We start from the raw sequence: 22,165 nt of genomic DNA on the forward strand, positions 1-22,165 counted from the left end.
AACTCTGCATCCTTGTTTTATTCACCTCCCCCCTCTCAGAGATGCAAAGATAGTTTCCGTGGCAACAGGAAAGCCTTCACAGTATCCAGAGGCAGTAGAAAACCAACTTATGTAATGACTGGGAACTCACCTATGTTTTGAAGATGTATAAGTGCTCATTTTATAACACCACACAGTGATTATTTACTCTCAACACAAACCCAATGTGGTCAGATAAACATCTGGAATTCCTGTATTTTAAAAAGCGTTTAACAGGTGTGATGCAATAGACTAATCCCAATGAAGCCTGCTTGTACACCAAGTACACCACAGCAAGTCTCAGAGTCAACTCTTACATAAAACATTTCTCACTTCTCTGGACTTTTAGACCACGCATTCAAAACTACAAAAATCCGAAGGCTGTGACTCTCCAAGCCTTTCCACAGCACTGCAGCTCTTTACAACGTGATCTTCCCCCTAGAGCTGACAGAGAACAGATATCGAATTCTAAGGGAAGTGCAAAGTACAGCACGTGAACTAAAATCAACTAGAAGGATATCAAACTGTTTACTTCACAAAAGCTTTTTAAAAAAAAAGAAACTGCATTTTTCGGTGTTTTCCACAGAAATAGTATCATCGTGGGAAATCTTAACACTATCGATTGCCTCTGCCATTGGGTCCAGTTGCCATCCTTTGACAGATGCATGGCAGCCCAACTCGGTTTGGATAGATCTTTATCACCCAGGTTAGCTAGAAGAAAATGAGTCATGCCCGAGTTGCGTAGGAGTAGCTAGCCTGAGCTGGTAGGTAGGAGGTCCCCAGAAAAGCAGAGATTTCTTCAGAAAGCTTACAGCTGAAAAAGCAACGCAAAAACCTGCTGATGGAGCAGTGATACAGAGTTAAGTAATTGCAGATAACTGCTCTGCGATGCAGTCAGTAAGATAGCTTGAGGTCAGCATCATTAGTGGACAAAGGACTCCAATTTCTGTCCTCTCAACAGAAACGACAGTAACAGATCATTAAGGGCTTAACTACAAGCATAAAATAGAAGTAATAGAACAGGCTTGGGATACTCAGTTTTTATCACTAAAAACAGCAATCACCCTTAAAAAGCAGCCTGCTGCTGAGGAAGTGACAAATCTCACAGCTCCACTTTATAAGACCAGGACGTGCCAAAAGACTCCAAGATCATTTTGCTATAGGATCAAAACCACTGCACTCTGCACTCCTCCACCATGTGAAGCCTCACATGCAACCGCACCAAGTTCCAAAGGGATTACTCCAGCTCAAGAAAGGTCACCGCAGCAGTCCCACAGTCACCTCAGGATGCACATACCCGGACTGCACGGCTCGCCCAATGACTCACCGCCCTTCTTCCCGCTGCTAACCCACCCGCACTCCCTGCACTGCTGTTAGCCCTTACAGCGTGCCATGAAAGAGTCCCATAAGAAACCCACTGGTTTTTGTTGCCTGCATTTCCTATCACATTCCTGCAAGCGAACGCAACAGCGCTCACTGCCACACCGAGGAGGGAGGGGGCAAAAAGGGGTACGCAGCAGAAAGGGAGCAGGGCCTCCTTCGCTCCTTGCCAGCTCTGAGCACTGGGATGAGCATGCCTGCTCATGAATAAATAACTATTAAGCAACACACATCTTTCAATAACTTCCAGAAAAATGGCTAATAATGCTGCTCAGAATTGCAGAGCTATTTAGTTAAAGTCAGTGAATAAACAGAATGTGAAAACCCAAGGTTATCTTCAGGGCAAGAATAGGTGATCCCTTCAAACTTTCTACCACACCAGAGAGTAAACAAGCAGAGTCAGAACAAACATAGGATGCCTCTCAGTACTCCACTTAGTGCAAGAAGACCTACAGATCTGATTTTCTTAACTATGACTTGAAATGTAAATGACAGCTGCTTATATGTTACGAACTGCCATTTGAAAAAGGAGCCCACAAGATACAACAGTAATGATTACAAATTAAGTCTCTGAATACCTGAAAGTATAACTCTCTCCTGGTCATAAAATCAGTTGCACATCCCTTCTCTGTCGTGTCAGTATATTCTTAGATTAACTTTGCCACCTTCTCCTCTAACCCAGCAACAACTTTCAGCGACAGGAATTGGTTCGACTATCTACACAATTTCAACACTATTGGTAAAAACTTCCCAGGTGATACTTCACCTTAATCTCCCCCACTACAACTCACTTCCTCTTACCTCTTAGCCTTAAGCTACCTCTTAGCCACAGAACAGATGGAAAAAGTTGTGGTTTTCTGATCAATACCCTTGTGTGAACTATTTCCTACCTATTTAGTGACACAGTCCTCCCACAGCCTTTTCCACCACCTAAAAACAGCAGCATATCAGTCAGATTCTGAGCCTCTCAGTCCGTGGTGCTACTTTCCTCTGTCCTCGTTGGCTTATTTAATACCCAAGACTAGACACAGAAGAGCAATAAAGAACAATAAAATGTTCTGTTTTTTAAGGAGTTTTCTGCAACTCAAACCGGATTAACATATCCCAGGATAGCATTTGCTCCTGCCAGCTGCATTATGTTGTTTGTTCAGCTCAGTTTGCAACTATAATTCTGGATTATTTCCTACAGCTGTGCTGACTGTACACCTACACCTTATTTGAGCACCTGATAGACTCCTCCTAGCACAACATTCCCTACTTTGTCAACTTATCTTCTGGCTTTTTACCTCTTAAGCACATAGAATTTGATTTTCAGCCTATCCAGATGACTGTTTGCATTGCTCCTAGCTCTCTCATCTGTATGTTCTTTCCTTAGAATATTAAAACTAACTGTTATAATCACTCCCTGTACAGACACAGGGTTCCCCCACAACCTTCAGGAGTTCCTCCAGCACTGCAAAGAGCAGCTGGCAGTTGTTTGGGTCCACCATCAGATGCACAACCAGCTCAAGCTATCAGCCATAGACTGTACCTGCAAGCAATGAACGCTGTTAAAAACCACTCCAAGATTAAAACTGATTCTAAGATGGCTTTTAAGCATATATGTTGTCCAGACCAAACCATTACATAAGTAACACAACAAACTGAGTCCCAATATGTTAGATCCCTCAAATTTATTTCTTCCCTGCATACACTGCTGGTGGAGACACCACAGCATCTGACAAGCATCTCACTGATTTTACAGTCCAAAGAACACACAAAAAATAAAAGACTTTTCTCCACCCAAACTGACACTTTTGATTGATTGAGCATAAAGTGTAGACAGCATCAGCACTATGTATAGCAAGAACCGCTTAATACCACCTACAACCTGATTAATTACGTTCTGGGAAGAAAAAAAAAAGCTGTTCCAACACAGCATTTTCACAACACCCCTAGGAGGTATGGCTCCTGCCTCCCGGACTGCAGATGTTTGCACTTCCTCAGTTTGCACAGCAAGCCAACAGAACGGTCATCTTTGAGTTCAGAAGTGCCCTGTCCTCCAAGGAGACCGGTGGAATAACACTGAAAACTTATAGCTCTAGCAGAGGGGGCCAATACTACCTTCAGCAGAACAGTGGGTTTTGCTCTGACCGAAACACACTCTGCTTTGCTACAGAAGCCGTGCATTTCCCTTTTCTCTCGCACCTCCCGCACTCCTCCAGGCAGAGGGCTCTCAGAAGCACGCTATGAGATACGGCAAACTTCAGAACGCTCAAGTGCTGCCTGCACACGAACACCGCTCTCCTCAGAGTACGGTCTGAGGACCGTAGGGCTTCCCACTGCCCGCTACCGAACAGCTCCAGGAAGCTGTGCGAGCACCTCGGAGGCACCACGACCTGCCGAAATAGCATTATTTTCAGCGCTTCACCGCAACTGCTGACTGCGTGCAGGCATTACCGCTCGCCACAAGTACAGCAGTAGGAACACCGCCACTTTTTTCTCGATAAATAAATAAATTAATTAAATTCTCCGTAGACGAACGGCTTCCCACACTTGTCCTTTCCGGAGGAAGGGGCGCGGGAGGAGACGCAGCGGTGCCCGCAGCCGGACGGGCGGCCTCCAGGCGGGGTGGCTCCGGGGGCACCGCACCCCCCGGCCCGGCCGAGCCCCCGCCCAGCTCAGCCGGCAGGGAAGGCGGTGTCGTCGTGCAGCAGGATCCGGCCCGCATCCTGCGGCAGCTCCGGCCGGGGAGGGGCAGAGCCGCAGTGCCGCCGCTCCGCGCCGCACCGGGGCAAGCAGGCAGGCAGGGCGGGCAGCGCGGCGCCGGGGCGCGCTCCCTGTTCCGCGCGGAGCCGTTACCTGTCACAACCGCCGCGCTGTCCGCCGCAGAGGAAGACGAGGAAGAGGCGGTGGTGCTTCCTCGCGCTCCCCGCCGCCCGCCGGGCACGTCCGCAGCCTCCAGCTCGCATTCCGCAGCGGCGGCGCCGACCAGCAGCAGCCCCAGCAGAAGCAGGCAGCCCGGCGCCGCGGGGACGCCGCGGGGCGCTCGGAGCCCGCTCATCGCTATACCGCTGCGAGAGGCGCAGGGGGAGGGAGGGAGGAAGGAAGGAAAGGGCTGGAGCCGCTCCGCTACCCGCGCCGCAGTCGCCGCCGCACCGCTCGCCGGTCCCACGCCGCCTCCCGCCGCTTCCGGCGGCCAACGCCGCCGAGCCGAGCGGGCGACACGTCACCACGCTGTGACGTCACGGGAGGCGGTGCCGGAGGGGGGCTGGCGCCGCGCGGGGGAACGCGGGGCGGGGCTTCTGCGCGAGCGGCGGACCCGTAGGGGGGGTGAGGCGCCGCTCCGCGCCCTCCGGAAGGCCGCGTGGCTTCGTGCGGGCGTCCTTAGCGCTGCGAGGAGCGCGATCACCTGAGGGCGGTTCCTGAGGGGAGGGAGCCGGCCTGCGTGCTGCGCTTCAGCTGAACGCTGCTCAGCTAAAAGCACGCGGTACTTGAAAGCAGTGAGGCAGCACGTGGAGGTGTTGTGAGGCGTCCGGGCGGCCCCGGCGCTGCTGCAGGCAGCGGCCGGCAGCGTCCCGCCCCGCGGCACTGTGCAGAACGGCGCTGTGCCGTAAGTTCAGGGAGGGGAGCCGCAGGGAGTGAACTCCCCGGGTGGAGACGCAGAAACCGGCTGTTAATGTAATTGATTGGGTAATCGTACTGTGCAAAAAGACAGGTATTCATAAAGGGTACACGAAAGGGGCAAGTGCCCTGGGCGAGCGCGAACTGATGTAACTGCGAACACCGGTACGGACCGTTTGCATCCCATAGAAATGCCGTACGTCAGTAGAACGGACCGCAGGGGAGTTACGGGATGCTGTGTGAGAAGCCTTGCTGGAACCACGGCGCGCTGCTCTGATCGCAGCATCTGCACCGCCGACCGTCGCAGCATATCCCGAGTAGGGAGGGACCCACAAGGATCGCCCGCTCCAACGCCCGGCTCCACACCGGACCACACAAATTCAAACCCTGTGAGGGCGCTGTCCAAACGTTCGTTGAACTCCGGCAGCCCGGGGCTGTGCCCACTGCCCAGGGCAGCCTGTTCCACGCCCACCGCCCTCTGGTGAAGAACCTTCTCCTAACACCCAGCCTGGCCCTAATAACCAGTCTGAGACATAAAAAGCAAACGCGGTGGTAGATCTGTGCTGTTTTCGCCCGAGGGCTGATCTTGGTCGGAAATACCAAGGGAAAGACCTCAAAGCCTCTCAGGACATGGAGTGTGTCATCCTTTTCACTTAAGTCCCTGGAGAGTGTCCAGAGGAGGGCAACAAAGCTGGTGAGGGGTCTGGAGCACAGGCCTTATGAGGAGCAGCTGAGAGAGCTGGGATTGTTCAGTCTAGAGAAGAGGAGGCTCAGAGGAGACCATATTGCTCTCTATAACTACCTGAAGGGAGGTTGTAGTGAGCTGGGGGTCGGCCTCTTCTCTCGTGTGACTAGTGATAGGACAAGAGGGAATGGCTTCAAGCTGTGCCAGGGAAGATTCAGGCTAGACATTAGGAAATACTACTTCTCTGAAAGGGTGGTCAGGCACTGGAATGGGCTGCCCAGAGAGGTGGTGGAATCACCGAGCCTGGTGGTGTTCATAGAGCGTTTGGATGTTGTGTTGAGGGACATGGTTTAGCAAGAACCATTGGTGATGGGTGGACAGTTGGACTGGATGATCCTGTGGGTCTTTTCCAACCTTAGCGATTCAGTGATTCTATGATTCTAAGTCACCCCCTCCATTCAGCAGCCAGGTCTTGGTTCTCAGGGTTACCATGCTTTTAATTATCACAATTTAAGAGTGTTTTCTCTGCCTCTGGGCATAAATGAAAGGCTGAAGCTGGAGCGAATGGAGAATGAATGGCAATGTCTGGGTGTTGACTAAGCAAGCAGCAATAAAAGGATCTGTGCTAATGGCATCCAAATTCCCAGATCATGAAGACCAGCACATCTGTGTGTAGTTTTGCAAGAAACACAGATCAGAAGAAAAAGAGTAATGAACAAATCCTGATGAATCACAGAGACATGATGAAAGACTCTGATCCCTATCAGCTTCTAAATGCTCTGAAGAGTCATTACCAAAATCTCCACGTGGTCACCAACCTTGGAAGAATACAGGAGGCGTGGGGAAGACTTCAGTGCTGGCATCTTTTATCCCTGCATACTTTCAAGTTAAAGGTGTTTCGTTGCATTTTCTGTTTCAAGGAAAGCAACCTTCCTGTCAGACAGCAGGGATACTAAGTACATTGCTGTCATAGTGTCACACAAGTACATATGTTTATCTGTTTTTCCAGAAGGCAAACTCATGTCCAGATCCGGAGTTTAGCCATTTATATTACTTTCAGTCCTGATCAGTAATAATGGACTCATATAGTTTTGGTCAGGTTTTCAGAATGTGCTTTGCTGTATGGATAACCCAAGATTTGAGTCCTGTCTTCCAGTGATCTTCAGAGCAGAAAGCTAGGGGGTTTTGTTTGTTTATTTGCTTTGTTTTGTTTTAATGGTCTCTGTTTTACTGCTTTGGGTTGCTGATTCCATCAGCAATTTGCAATCAGCAAATTCCTTCCATCTTGCTTTGATGCACACATTGATTTATCTAAATAGAAAAAAAAAAGGGGGGGGGAGGAAATAATCTTCAGAGTTGCTTAATGCAGTGCTTTCCAACAGATATGTTTGGCCAGTCCTGAAGGGCCCTGGGAGGAGGTTTGAACAGCAGAGCAAAATTAAAAAATATATATATATATCTGTTCTGCTCTTTAGTGCTGTTTACAGTCTCTCCACGTTATAAGATGAGAATGCTCTGAGTGTATATGAAAACTCAGAAGGAAAAATATTAACCACGTACAGGAAGAGATGAGAAAGAAAAGGGGAACAAAGCAAAGTACAGACTGAAAAAAAAATGAAGGAAGGTCAAATAGATTTAAAGATAACAAGCAAAAGCTTGGGTAGACATGAAGACAGTCAGATTAATTTGTTAAAAAAACATTGCAAATACAAACTGCCAGTAAATCAATGTAAATTCAAATAACTTATGACCTTCAGATTACTGTAAGTTGGCTAAAGAAGAATTGATTCTACACAACTGGTGTAAACAGAAACAATCACTTTTGAACAAGTTTGTTAGTAAAATTAAGCTTTCTTCGTGAGTAGAGAAGTAATTTGTATCTGTAAGCGACTAATGCAAAATGTAGTAACCACAACCTCGCAGTTCTCTTGTTTCCTATGCTGATAAATTGTTGAATGAAGATACAGTTGTAGCATTTAGGACCCCATCCACAATTGTTTCTGAGTTGCTAAGGTTATATTTTGTATAAGGAAGGTTGTTAGCTCAAGAGAAAAATAAATAAATAAATATTCGAAGTGGTCCTGTATTCCCAGCCCTTAATGGACTGAAAAATTATGGGCTATAGATATTATCAAGGTCCAGTGATGAAATTAGAACTGAGAGAATGGAAGTGAATTAAGTGTTCCTGTTTGATGAGTGTATTAGCCCTTATGTATGATCTTATCAAGGACCAAGAGCCTGGGTATCTCTGAAATGAGCAAATTGCCTGGAATTAGGCCAAAATACTGGTAAAATAACGACATCTCTTTCAATCAGTGAGAAGGAACAGTCATTAACTGCAAACTAAGCGTGTAGCTCTCTGAGAAATTGTTGCTTATGTCTCCTAATTTTATGGTGTTTTCTTTTTCCATCACAGTATAGTCAGTAGTATTGTATAGTCAGTACTATTGTATTTTATTCTCTGACACTAAAGAATAAAACAAGTACAAATATATAAAAAAAAAAGTCTTGGAAAGCACAGAATATTCAGTGAATGCTCATTGCAGCTGAGTGTCCCATTAGCAGGGAAGCTTTGCTAGTGGTTGTTGGTTGTTTTGGGTTTTTTTGTTTGTTTTTTGGTTTTTTTTTTGCAGTTTGTTGAGTTGTTTTTTCTTATGAGAGCAAAGACGCCCCTCCAGCTGGAAGATGTTGGCTGCGCAGAATGTGGTTGAATTTTGTTTATTTCAAAAACAAACAACGATTCAGTCTGTTTGCACAATAACTTGAGGCATATCTGGGGATACCAAATCTGAAGGAAAACAATGGGCAGAGTGAACGACTAAAATATCTGAGGCAACACTATGATTTCTGGAATCTGTAGCAGGAGCCAAACAGCTTGCCACGACACAACCTTATTAGTGATGGACGAGCAGAAATCTTCCTATCTCACTGATTGTTATTTGGCATGACGGTTAGATTACAACAAAATGATGGGCTGTTATATGTTTTGAGAGCTACAAGGACATTCAAGAGTAACACAAAAACAGTTATGGAATTAATATATTACAGATTAGAGTGATCAGAAGTATGCTGAGAACTGCCAAGGGACAACCTTTGAGGTCTAGACGTAACTAAGTCCTTTTCCTTATCTGATGTACTTACCTCACTATACCTCCCTCTTTCATTTCCAGCTAAAATTGGTTGCCAGACAGTGAAAATCCAGGCGTGTTATTAAATTTTAAGAAGGCTTTGATTGTGACAATTTTGCATCCTCAGTAAAGTCATAATCAGTTCATTTGCAGTTCAGATTGACTTTAAATGATCCATTTAACCATTCTTAAAGTCTAACGAGCAGCAATACTACACAACCAATCTGTACACCAAAACAATGTGCCTGCCATCTTTCTGTTCTCAAGCTTATAAGAATTCAACCAATTTCAACACAGAAGCGGGAGCTGTAGAGATGAGTCACTAAAAAGGGCTATCTCAGAGGGATGGAAGTGCAAATAATTTAATTGCTACATGAAGAAAAAAATCACAGCATGTACACAATATTTCTTTTACCATCTCTAAATCTCTGTAAATCTAAACCTCCCCTTACCTGGCGTTGAGACAGTAAGAGCTTTGTGACTGCCTATTCCTTCCCGCTAGAGAGCAAACAAGGAAAGAATCAGGAGATGATAAGAGCCACTACTTACAGGACTTGCTTTTTATAACAAGCATGCTGACCAACAGAAATGTTAGAATAGAAGCCACAGTTTATGTGAAAAGAAAAAAAAGGGGGGGGAATTTGGGCATAGTAATTGAGCATGTGCTCTTATGTTCACAGCAAGTAGTGAAGACTGCCTCCTGGGGTATGGTTTCACTGGAAGAAAAAAGCATTTCTACTCACTTGTAACAGGAACCATTCAGGATGGAGTCTGCCTGTTCCAGGAAGAGGTGTTCTGAGGAATCAGCTGTAACCAAGAGAAATGCTGCATTATCACTAATCTGCGTAGCAACTTTAAGATTTTTTTCCTGCCTAAATAAAGAGCCAAAGCCATGTTAGCTTCAAATACATAGAGCTGTTCTTTGTCTGAATGAGCAAGGTCTGAGAAAAGTGCTGTCAGCTTAGTTGTTTAAAATGGAAATCATTTACCTCTTTAGGTAAATATTTGGAATAAGAACAAAGAATATGTTTGACCTTATGTGGAGGCAAGAAGGAAGTGACTGGAGATTTACTTCGGATGTGGTTCTGTTGGTTCTAGCAGCTGTTGACTGAAAGGTGGAACAGCCAACCACTCATTCAGAGGACAGAAATTAAGTGAGATTATATTCTTAAGATCCATAACTAGGAGAAAGTAACAAAAACCCTGGTGAACTCATATATCGTGTGTCAATACAATTCTATTATCAGATGTTTGTAGTGAATTGAAATGGCTGCTCTGAGGTCACGGCAATCAGGTTGTTTCCTGGAATTTCTGAAGGCAAGCTGCATATCCTGTAAACAGAAGCTCTTCCCAGATCCATCAGACCGCAATGGCATGTGCAGCCAGGTACTGAGTGCTGTGTCACATCATAAATAACATCGTTCCACAGAGGCAGAGACAGCTAGTCTCGAATCACCCAGGATGTTGAAGGAGATATAGAAACCGTTGCTGAGGAAATAAAATGACAGCTATTTTGTCTTCATCTCACTTTGTCTCATTTATTTATTTATTTGTATGTGTTCTTTGGTTTAGGTAATAGGGGAGGAAAAAAAAAAAAACAACCATTGGAGGCCATATCCTCAATTACAAGAATGCTGGAAACAGATGGTCTTCCTACTTGCAAAGACAACCTTGGGCATTTGGCATTATGACTCACAACAAGCAGCTGTATTTCTCAGAAGAATAAATAAATAATAAAAACAAAAAAAAAGTGGGAGCAAAATTTCATGTAAAACTTACATCTTCAGAAACTGTACATACAGTTTATTTCTGCTCCTGCTTGCTCTGCAGGTTGTGATAGTTGGAGGTTGTTTGCAGTGTGCTAAGCTCTTCTGAGCTTTGGAGTTGACTGACCTTCAAAGAATTTACTTATTCTCCGCATTGCCCTCATGATGACATTAGGAGTTTTGGTTAGGGGTGGGACAAAAATGTTCTGCATTCAATGATGAAGTTTGTCAGATTTCTCTGATAAAACCTCTATATGACTTATCTACCTGTATTTAGTAAGTTTTGGTTTTTTTGTAAAGCATTTGTGGTAGTTAATGGGAAATTGCAGGGAAAGGTGTTGCTCCAGGCACAGAGCAGAAGCCCTAAGCAGCCTAGGAGAGGCCCAGGGTGAAGCAGGCTGTCCCCCTGCAGCCCACAGGTGCTGCATAGAACAGATCCCCATGTGCAGCTGTGGAGGAGCCTGAGGCACAGCAGCAGATGTGGCCTTAAGGACATAACCTATGGAGAGTACCTTCAGGAGCAGCTGGAGCTGCAGCCCAGGGAGAGGAGTGTGGAGCCCTGGTGAAGCACGAGGGATGGGTGAGCTGCAGCCAAAATGGGAGGACTGGACAGGAGGCAGCTGAGCTTCCTGTGAACAGCAGAAAATGGACCTGGTGTTTTTCCATGTGTCTTACTTCACATCCTTAGGACACAGGAATAAGTAACTTTAAGGCCTTACTGAAAGTAATACACCTGGTAAACATCCATAAGGATGAATGCTTACAGCTTGCTTGCACATCCAGTGGCAATGGGTAAACGTTTCCTGATGATTTTCTATTTGTCATTATATTTACACTCCTATGATTTCAGAGGATATCTTCAGAACCAATCTTGAAAGACCGAAGAGGGACTCTGAGAAGTGTTTGGCTCCAGAGATGCATTCCCAGTGGGATTAGCTGTGCTAACACCAGCAATGTTCCACTTCATCTGGAACTAGCATTTGTAATCCTTCAAAAGTTTCAATATTACTCCAGGACTGGTACATTCTACACAATCTCAATGTTTTTGCAATCTGAAGAAGAAAGACAAGCTCAATAAACAGCTACAAATCCCCCAAAATTAGGTTTCTAATGCCTCCTGAGTTATGCAGATTTGAGGTAGTTGTGGCACCTGTCCAGAATTACTGGAGAGGCATGGCGGCAAACCATGAACTATGACAGTGGGTGTTGCTCCTTAGAGCAGGGCTGTTACCACATCCCGGGAGTCTTAAGCTGGAAGGAAGAGTGTGACATGAGGTGCACTTCTTTAATCCTAACAGCTTCTCCTTTTAGACAGCAGGTGGCCTGTAAACTCATAAAGAAACAAGGAGCAAAGAAAATTGACAGAAATAGTATGAAGTAAATAAAATGCTAAAGTGCCCAGCTTTAATCCTCACTAAAATATTAATACAGCCCTGAGTCTCTCAAGAAAGTTTCTGTCCCATAATAACCCTGCCTTTCAATGGCCCAGAACCACCAAAAGTAGACCGTGCAGCCTTAACCTGTTTGCATTGGAACAATTTCCTGAGCAGTATCAATAACCATCTCTCCGGCTAAATGTCTGGAATGAAGTCAGAAAAGAGATATTTACCCGGCGCTTGCTATTTAATATTCTCACCATGGAGTTTCCTAAAAAGGGGCAAATTTTCAGTCTAGAGCTAATTGAAAAGATGACTTGTATTTGCACTGAGAATACAGTAATTTCAGTTGGGTTGGGTCCAGTTTTCTGAGAGATTTACAGTAAATTCTACAAAAGGAGAACAAAACATTGAGGCTATTCTTCACCATTCTTCATTAAGTTGTTTGAAACTTGTGAACAAGAAACATATCCACAAAGAGCTGTATTCTGTAACATTTTACGCTGACTTTTCTTTTTACTGCTGAAGAAAAGATGGCATTTTCCTTTATAAAAGTACAGAAGACTGATTGCTTAGCTGTAAGAATGCTAGCCTTGAGTTGGAAACACAGCTAGAATGACTACAAGAATTAAAGTTCCTGCTCCTGAACTAGGAAAATACAAATATTTATATAAAGTCCTTTATATAAAGGAGAATTTCACCATTAGCAGAGACCAGGAAATATCTGGCAAACTAGCAAGAAGTCTAAAGCTGCTAACCTCTCAAACTGCTCTTCTACACATCACATAAGATGATCTTTGTTTCATTCTTTATCCAGATTTCACTGTGCTCTACTCATTCTCTGGAAAATATACTCTTATTTTGTGCTTTCCTTATGTTCTTGAACATTGCATAAGCATCTACTGCACACAAAACAAAGTTTATTTGTACAAATTAGTGTCTTGATCCCTTCTTCAACATAAGCCAAGAAATATGGATGAACTTGATGAGTAGCATGTAACAACGGGAATAATTCAGTTACCTGATTGAAAGTGATTACATACACAGCTGTATGTGATTTCCATTAAAACCAAGCTACTCAGTATGGTCTCAAACAGGTTTCTTTTGAACTTTGAGTAAACACATAGACTAACATCCAGCCTGAGAAACTGATCGTTCCAAGATGTGGTGGTCAGAATATCTCCAGTGTATCACAAACTAAATTTGAATGTCTAAATATGCCCTTATGTAGGAAGCTGCGGAGTAAACATGAACGCAGAAAGCAACCAGAGCTTCCATCACAAGCTGTAACGCTGCCAGTTTTCCAGTCAACACTAATGAACCAGAACTGGGCTTCAAAGCAATGCTTATGTTTTCGTAACCCAGAAGTGCTTAAAAAAGAGAGGGGAGGGGGGGAGAGAGAGAGAGAGAAAGAGAGAGAAAGGGACAATGTTTTGACACTAGACATATAATCAAATAACTTTAGATAATGATTCTGAACAGACAGCAAACTAAGTACAGTTGATTTTTACAACATATAGTTGTAATGATTTACTCTTTATTACTGGACTCATTAAGAGCATAACTTCATACTAAAAAGAACTTTGCAAGAAAAAAATTACAGAATGTAGCAGTTGTGAAATAAACTACTATTGAATTAACTGACAGATAGCCACTAAACATATTCTGTTGCTATAGCATGTTTTGTCTTTGACTATCTTATTCCAATTTTTGTCATTTAAAACAATGCACAGAAATTGATTGCCTGCTTTGTCTTACATAAATTGAGTATTTTAACTCCTTTGTTAAATGCTCCATTTATTTTGGTCATAATCCCAAAAGAAACAATTTGTTCAAACCGTTCAGCCAAACACAATGTCATTTGGCAAAGCACTGTGGTCCTCCATAAAGCCAATTCTCTAGAGATAATTGCTAGCGCATATCAGTAGTCCAACATCAAAAACAACACACTGATTTTGAAACATGACTTTGCAGAACGTGAAGCTCAGCTTCTGCAGGCTGTAATGCCTGATACAGCGCAGAAACAGGTGAACCTCCTTGGGCTGGAGTACAGTCTTAAATAAATCAACAACAAAAAAAAGGAATGGGTGCCAAAAAACAGCATTACCCATCCTGCCACCATTTTAGGACTGGTCTCCAGCCAGTATTTAGCACAATTAGATCACATTACAGCAGGTTATGCACTGCAGTTTTGCAAAGCACGCTGAACCAATGGCAAACACCGTGTTCTAAGCAGATATTCACTCTGTCCCCATTGACGTCTGCTGGATGCTGCTGCACCACATGACATCCGCAGAGACACAAGCATCCTGAAACGTTTCCCAAAAGTGTGATTAGTCTGTAATGGCAGTCATTTGGTAATATGACCTGACCAGTGAAAAAAATACCAAGATGAGACATTTTAACACTGTTTTAAAGCAGAGCGCAACCATTCTACTGTTAGATCGAACCAATCTTCCCTGCTCCAGCATTTTTGTTAAGGTATTGAAAAAGCTAAGAATAAAAATCTGTGACCGATTTCGGTCAGCAGCAGAACTCATTTTCCATCCCAGAGCTCTCTCAGTTCCTGCTGTTCTTTATGGCAGCCAGTGGTTCCCACAGAGCTGCTGGCAGGCGTGGTGCCCTGCAACAGGAGGGGCCTTGTGCAGAGGGCCTGGAGCCTCTGCAAGCTGCCACCAGAAAAAGGAGACATTTCTTCCCCTCTCATACCGGGGTGACTTCTCCGCTAGGCCCAGCCCAGGCCCTGCTGCGCTCTGACCCAGCGGCCATTGGCCATGAGCTATCTGCAGCCAGAGGAAGCTGACTGTGGCCAGCCACATGAGATACAGAGCACTGTTAATCTCAAACCCTGGTTTGGACTGATTGCCTTTCCTGTGTCCACTCTGGGGATGAAAGCAGCACCGTCTGCCAGCAGTGAGGCGTGAACAGGAAAAGGCTGTAAGAAACGAGGGAAAAGGAAGAGCCCTGCAGCTCTCACCACTCCTGCATCCTCCCTTCCCTCCCCCATTTCCTAACATAAAATACCTGACGGAATAGCAGATAAGTATTTCACTGATCAGATAAAGGAGAAAGTCTCTTCTCCTTCCCGATCGAGAATAGACTCCCACAGTTTCACAAAATATTTCAGTAGCTTTTAAATATGCTCTTACTTAGGGTTGATAAGCAGTTCACTACATTCCCATATTTGATCTTTACACAGCAATCTATTCAGTACAATCCCTTCAGTCTTATTGGAAAAACTGTATAAAATTCACTGGCTTTCTTTCTGTTAGTAGAGAGTAAAATAGAGTTTGGGGTATCATTTTTTGCTGGTTTCTGGTAACATAGACACTTATCTTGCAGCAATGGCTCCTTCCAGCCTTTTCCCTTTACTGGGATATCTATCTGTTTTACAATCTCCGTTCTGCATTGCTCATAATAAAATTTGTTCCTATGACCAAAAAAAAAATCCAGTAAAAAGTAGAAGTTGTTCTAGTTATTCAGCTGTTCCATTACCCAGCCATCAAGATGAAAGTTTCAATATATTTTTGGAAGTACTGAAACAAGATAACTTGGTTACATTTTTAGAAAAGCCTATTTGCTTTTGCATTTTTTTTAACAGTCTATTTGACATTACAAGAAATCTTTGACAGATCATAGCCAGAATTCTAAAGGTAAACAGCAAAAATCGATCTTTATCTGGAGATATGGAAACAACTGGTTCTTGTGCTGAAACATCTCTTTCTGTTGATTTCATACAGGGGGAAACAGAGTAAGGAAAACAGTTTGGCTAAATTGAGCTATTCAGAGTTCAGCTAAGTCTCTTTAAATCAATGTAAGTGTCCATTTATTTATGTTTTTTAATCAAAATCTGGCCACTATTCATAATGGCATAAACAAAAAGGGAGGTTTTTTTTGGAATTTGGAAGTCAAATGATATGACTGTGGACTCAAACAGGTTTGAACTGCTCTTCGGAGTTAAGAGTTAACACTTAAAAAATGAATATTGCCTAGTAGAACTATCTAACAGTGAGATAGAAGCCAGTCATCATATTTTTTATAAATATTTGAAATGAAGGAGTGTTATTTAAACAAGAGAGATGAAAAATACAAATACCATCCAGAAACTGAAACACAGTATTTTGTTGGAACTAAAAGGAGAAACTGATGCGAGTATGAAAACAATAAGACCCCAGTAAAAGCAGTTTTTTAAGAACAGATTTCAAGAAAGTTCTAAGACAGTACAGTTGAAATCTAAGGAAAGGATCCAGTTTGTTTTTAATCTTATATTAATCTCATTCTAAAGAAGTTATACTCATTATTCCTATGTATGTCCGTATCTCAAAAATGTCAACTTAAACATACAATAAAAGTCAGCAAAGGTCTTCAAGAGATACACTGCCACAGCTGGTCCATACAATCCCTGGTTCAAGAGCTGCATGCAGTCTGTGAAGCCTTTGGCCAAGCCTGAAGCATGAGGCACAGGATCGTCCCAGGCTAAGGGAGCAGCAGCACAACTGGTCTGGCCAATGATGCACACTGATCCACGCTAGCTGCAAAGAATAAGATCCCCTGTCCAACCACCAGGAGAAACAAAGGTAAAGTACAGAAGGAAGAGCAAGTATGCCAGTGGGGAAGGTAGAAGGGACAGAAGGGAGAAGCAAGACAGTTAGAACGAATAATGAGATGCCAAGTCACAAGAAAACAGACCACATTCTGAGATTCACAGAATTCCTTGTTCGTACAATAATCCCATAGTCTCTATCTTTTCCTAGTTATACTCCCTTCAAAACTATTGAAAATGGGGGGACAGGAGTGCAAATAAAGAAATAAATAAGAATGAGAATAAAAGCCCAACAAGGAATGGGTTAGAATAATGGTCAGATTATACACCATACACTTGAGCAATGGGAAGGAATAGAAGGTCACCAGGCCTTTACGGGATCTCATTTGCTATTTAGTAAATACTTTTAATTCCCCTGAAGCCACAGTAACCTTGTAATGACCTTACAAAGCCACAGTTCTTGTGAATGCTTTGTAACATCATGATTTCTAAGTTGGTACCACACCTCATAGATTTTAAAAACTGCAAAATGCTCAATTTTTAGAGGTAGATGTGCATGGTGTGCTGTCCTGAAATAAGGTCCTGCAGTTAATACACAAGCTGAGCTTCCTGAAATATAAACAGGAATTCAGGAGAGACTGCTCATCTCTTAGGAATTTACTCTGTAATCTTTAGCAAATCTCTTAATCTTTCTATGCCTCCATTCCCCGTATGTAAAATAGGCTAATACTGTCTGTAAAGATAAAAGTTGTCATGTGTGTCCTCTTTTTTAAAACTACATGTCTAGAAAAGCCTCTGGTAAAAATGTTAAAACCACTTCTGTCGAATATTAATGAAAATATCTATTTCGTCATCCAGAAGAAAATTGATAAAAATGCTCTTGTTCAATGTCAAACCTATTAAATGGTTTTGTTCTTCATAAGAAGTGATTGTGCTGAATCCAAAGCTTTACTTTTATTAAAATTAGCCTTATAAATTTACTAGCAATCTATAAAAGTTGAGTCAGTTTCTTCCTGTGTTATATGGGTAGACATAATTAGAACCACAGACATAAAGCTCAAACTATGGTAAGACTGCAGCTTAGACCACTTCTCGGGTAGCTGCTGAACAAATTATGAGGATTTGTATTTCACTGTCACATATTCAGTACGTATCACAAATGACAAATACATATATATGTATGTGGGCTGCTCTGAAAATAATGCCTCCTATTTTACGATGTCGGCCCATGATGTCAGAGGCAGATGTTGATGGTATGGCAGCAGAGGTTGAACCTTACCACAAATATTCTGCTACATTTCATTGCCATGCAACAGGTGGCAGCAGAGGGGCAGTCTGACAAAATGGCGTCGGACACAGAAGTGTACATGAAGTGTGTCACTGAATTCCTCCATGAATTCCACCACTGTGTCACTGAATTCCTCCATGCGGAAAAAATGGCACCCACCAACGTTCATTGACGCTTGCTGAACGTTTATGGAGACCAAACAGTGGATGAAAATACAGGCAGGTCACCTCTGCTGGTGCAGGTTTTTATGAGCATGGCATGCAGGCTCTTATTCATCGCTGGTGAAAATGTACAGCTAACGGTGGTGACTGTTGAAAAACAGTGCTTTGTAGCTGAAAATTTTCTCTATCAAATAATGTTATTGTGCTTTTTATATCTGTTGTTATTCCCATGGAAGAAAATAGGTTGCTCTGAAAGTAACACATCTTACATAACTTAGATGAAGATAGAAGTCCCATGGCAAACTCAGTGGCTATATAACCCCTTATGTCCTTTTGACTTTGATCCTTTTCCACGTATTAAGATATGCCTAATCAAATCACATTAGTCATTTCCACTTTGGTATTAAACAAGTCAATGAAAAAAAATGGAAGACCTCAAAAATGGTATACTTGCTAACAGACAACAAGCCAGCCTGACAGTGTAGTGAAAATCCGTCACACATTGATATGAGTTTGGATTCTGAGCTGAAGCCTGAGCTGTTGAATCACCAAGGCTGGAAAACTGGCAAAGGCATAACGCTGCCCTCCCAAAGAGGGTGTGGGGTACTGTGAAAGAACTCTTGGCATCGTTCTCAGGGGAATATTTTGGCTCATGCATGGACTGGCTTCAACAAGCTCAGAAGGAAGCTATGCTCAAGCCTTCTCCAGGGGAACATATTTTACAATGTGGGGCCTTTGATGAGACTTTGGGAAGGAGTTTAGAAGACGCCTGAGAGAGAAGTTAAAGTATCTTCATTTTCTCAATTTATGGTATCAGAGTTGATATGCTCTAAGCTGTGAGCTCCAAAAAGTTATTTAAGATTAAAAGAGAGCTTTTATAATTCTGACACTAATATTACAACACTCAGATGAAGAATTACATTATTTATTATATATTACATGCATTTTAGACACTGATTCATAATCGTTTGTTTGCACAAGTTGTCATTCTTAATGTACAAGTAATAACCATTGTTGCAGTGAAAGTCAGCAGCATGCACTACACACACTTCTGTGTGAAGTTACTGTTTTCAGTAAGAAAATTCTATTAAGATTTCTAAATGGATATTATACATACAGTTTAATTTTGGTTTTATGCAGACATTGCATAGTTGATCATTAGCTTCTCATGAGAGACCGGAAATGCGATAACGGCATTGTTGAAGCAGATCAGGTGACAGTAGCAAACAAGAAGATTTGAAGAAGTGGCATAACCTTCAGGGTTGAAAGGTCAGCAAGGACAGCCTAGGATAAAAACCCAAAAGGCTCGTTAAACTTGACATTTGAATCGCATTTCTTTAAAGCAGCTAAAGAAGTCAGAAAAAGATTCAATATTGATTCATAACAATAGTTAGTTTCAGATCTGACTAGAAACAAATTACGCTGGTTTACTTCAGTGTGCCAAAAACTTCTCTTGCCTTATTTTTCATCCTAACGCTTCAAAGAAAAAGCATATGTTTACGTATATAAAACCAAGTAACTTTATTTTAGCCTTTAGTCTTACTTGAAGTATACAGGGCATTAAGAGGTCTAACATTTCAACTTGCTTCTAAAAATAATTGGGAATTAAGAATCCTTATCCTGTGGCTTGGCTAGTACTTGTGAAGCAAGTCCAACGTAATGACTCAAAGAGTCAATGTCTTCTGATGAAGTATGTTTGAAAAACAAAACAGAACAAAACAAAAAAAAATTGAAACAATCACGATCTCTCCATGTTTAAAAAAATATGTATCACAACATTTTTGGGAAAAAAATCTATTTTAACAAACTAGCACAGATAAACAATAATAATCTTCATCTTAATGAGTGATTTTTTTTCCATTTCCTATCTGTAATATGATACTACTTGCAATGAATTTTCAGATTCAATATTAACAAAATTAACTTCATTAACTCTTTCTAATATTAAAAAGCACAGAAGTAGCTACATTAAAATATACTGAGAAAAAAGGTACAAACCTCCACAGTACTTTTAAAAACAATATATCCCACAAACATATTTTGAGAATAAAATAGGAAAAAAGCGCTAATTATGCAACATAGTTTGCTGACTGCATTTATGTAACAAATATACTTCTACTTCCATTTACTCCAGAGAAGTAGTATTATGTACTGCATGTTCAAAATTTATCTAGTTTTTATCTAAGATAAGAATTTAGGCAGAAACATTTGCACTATGTACCACGTGCCATGTGAGGCTTAGGTTACTGTGGCTGGCAAAGCATCAGAAACTATTTCAATCTCCTCTAACTGAAACTTATCCTTACTTCAGCTGCAGCCAATGATGTCACCTCCATCAGGTTGACTGCTCGGAAAGCAAATACAGCAGCTGCCAGGACTGGAAAAAAAAAAAAAAGCCAACAAACCAATATTTAAGTCAATGACCTATTAATTAGTGGTTAGGATTAATCTTGATCTAAAATATCAATCTTCTCTCCCCAGAGTAATTAGTTTGACTTTGAATAATAATATACAGTGAACGTCAATGTTTGAGTTTCTTTGGCTATTCACTAAAACTGATGGGACAACAAACATCCTTTCAGAAAAGTTTTAGTGAAAATGCTCGTGTTTAAGATGAGTGGCTTTTAATTACAAGGGACAACGTGATTTACAATTATTTTATTTCTAAGCCAATAATTTGGATTTATTTAAATGTCAGCATTTCAATTGTGAGCATTAGATAACTCAAAAAAAAAAGTTAATTCATTTTGTAATCTCCTATAAAGGTATACATATCTACATAGCTGTCTCTTACAAATTGAACTAAAACTTCTCTTTTATTCACATTCTTTGTATTTAAATTGTGATCCAAGTGAAGATACATATAGCTTCCTTAGAAGCCTCTACCTTGCACAAATCTTAGGACAGAATTTCCTTTATAAAGTACAAAACTTTCAAAGCCTCATAAGAGACAAGGTTTTACAAAAGAATTACAGCAAATCAGGACAACTTTCAGTTGTGCTAAGTACTGAAGATGTACATCCCATAAGATTAATGCTGTATTGCGTGAAAGGTGATGAATTCAAATCTTAATCATTGCCACATCAAATGTGACCACTGAAGGCGGGGGAACATCTTATGCTCTGTTCAGAGCACTACTTTTGGACTGCTATCACAACAAACAATTATAAAGAAGAAATGTATTAAAAAATTACTTCATGTTTTTGTTAGAGGTGTGGTATTTTTACAATTTCTAAAAGGTATTCTCTTTGACTTGCATATAATCTGCTTTCAGTATTCAAAGAATAACTAAGTTTTCTTGTCACAAAATAGACTGTGAGCTAACATGTATTTGCCTTACATCCACATGGACTAAACATAGTTTGTAAAAATAATTCCCTTACCAGCAAGAATTTCTAGGGAGTTGTACCCTAGGATTCTGTCCCAAAGGAGCAAGAGCTGATCTGTAGCTAAATAACCAGAAAATGCTCGTACCATCCATTTAAATGAAATTCGTAGTCTGCAAACAAGCAGTAGACAGTAGTAGTTAGATTTTTCTCTCTCCCATGATTAGACAAATCCTTTATCACCGAAATATTCTGACCAAACAATTAAATCAGAATGATACTCAGCTTTTATCACCCCAAATGTTTCATCAGTTTCTGCTACTATTATGAATACTGATTATAGCAGTAAGATTTTCAGGTTCTGTTGCACTTGGTGCAATGAATATACTACAGAGAATGACAACCACCTGCTTTCTCCCCTCTTCCTTCAACAGCTTCTGCCCTACTGAGCATATCACAATGCAAATAAAAATAAATATATTCTACTCTTCCCTTAGTTCCATCAGACCTGATGAGAAATATTGAAACTTAAGCTAATAACACCTATCATTTCTCACATGAATACAAAGAGCAATTACCCTTTCCTTTTCATAAAACATACTGAAGGAAATGCAAAATGTACGTATACACATGTTAGACAAAGGACTCCAAATGACTTTCAAGGAAAACTGGCACATTCATGCCTGCAGTTTGGAATAATTTCTCATGGTTTCTAAATTAAAATACAACAGGACAGCCAGCATCTTAACAACAATTAATCCATACCATTTATATCAAGTTAGTAAGATGTACTTACGGCTGAGCCCCAATTTCTCGAAGGTGATAAAAGAGCTGAGGCAGATGAGTTTGTAGAAGAGTCTCAAATAGCAAACACAATGACACAATGCCCTA

The 22,165-nt window shown here is 41.8% G+C and overlaps 2 protein-coding genes across 8 annotated transcripts in view; both read right to left on the reverse strand.

Annotated features, from left to right (window-relative positions):
• The window catches only part of STIM2 (stromal interaction molecule 2), a 70,508-nt gene extending 60,736 nt beyond the window's left edge, over positions 1–9,772 (reverse strand). For 3 of the 5 annotated variants that reach the window (XM_420749.8, XM_004936132.5, XM_040699292.2), the window contains exon 1: positions 4,240–4,584. In XM_420749.8, the coding sequence (XP_420749.7) occupies positions 4,240–4,441 (202 nt within the window). In that variant the 5' untranslated portion in view covers positions 4,442–4,584. Of the gene's footprint in view, positions 1–4,239; positions 4,585–9,557 lie in introns of those variants that run through there. The other 2 variants (XM_025149900.3, XM_046940612.1) reach the window with 1 other exon arrangement.
• A 9,085-nt stretch (positions 9,773–18,857) lies between these two features.
• Positions 18,858–22,165, reverse strand: part of TBC1D19 (TBC1 domain family member 19) — a 45,158-nt gene continuing 41,850 nt past the window's right edge. For all 3 annotated transcript variants that reach the window (XM_015285711.4, XM_040699293.2, XM_025150238.2), the window contains 4 exons: positions 22,071–22,162; positions 21,332–21,447; positions 20,255–20,325; positions 18,858–19,232 (listed from right to left, as the gene is read on the reverse strand). In XM_015285711.4, coding sequence (XP_015141197.1) covers positions 19,158–19,232; positions 20,255–20,325; positions 21,332–21,447; positions 22,071–22,162 — 354 coding nt within the window. In that variant the 3' untranslated portion in view covers positions 18,858–19,157. The remainder of the gene's footprint in view (positions 19,233–20,254; positions 20,326–21,331; positions 21,448–22,070; positions 22,163–22,165) is intronic.

The sequence above is a fragment of the Gallus gallus genome, chromosome 4 (genome assembly GCF_016699485.2).
Source record: "Gallus gallus isolate bGalGal1 chromosome 4, bGalGal1.mat.broiler.GRCg7b, whole genome shotgun sequence".
Taxonomy (NCBI): domain Eukaryota; kingdom Metazoa; phylum Chordata; class Aves; order Galliformes; family Phasianidae; genus Gallus; species Gallus gallus.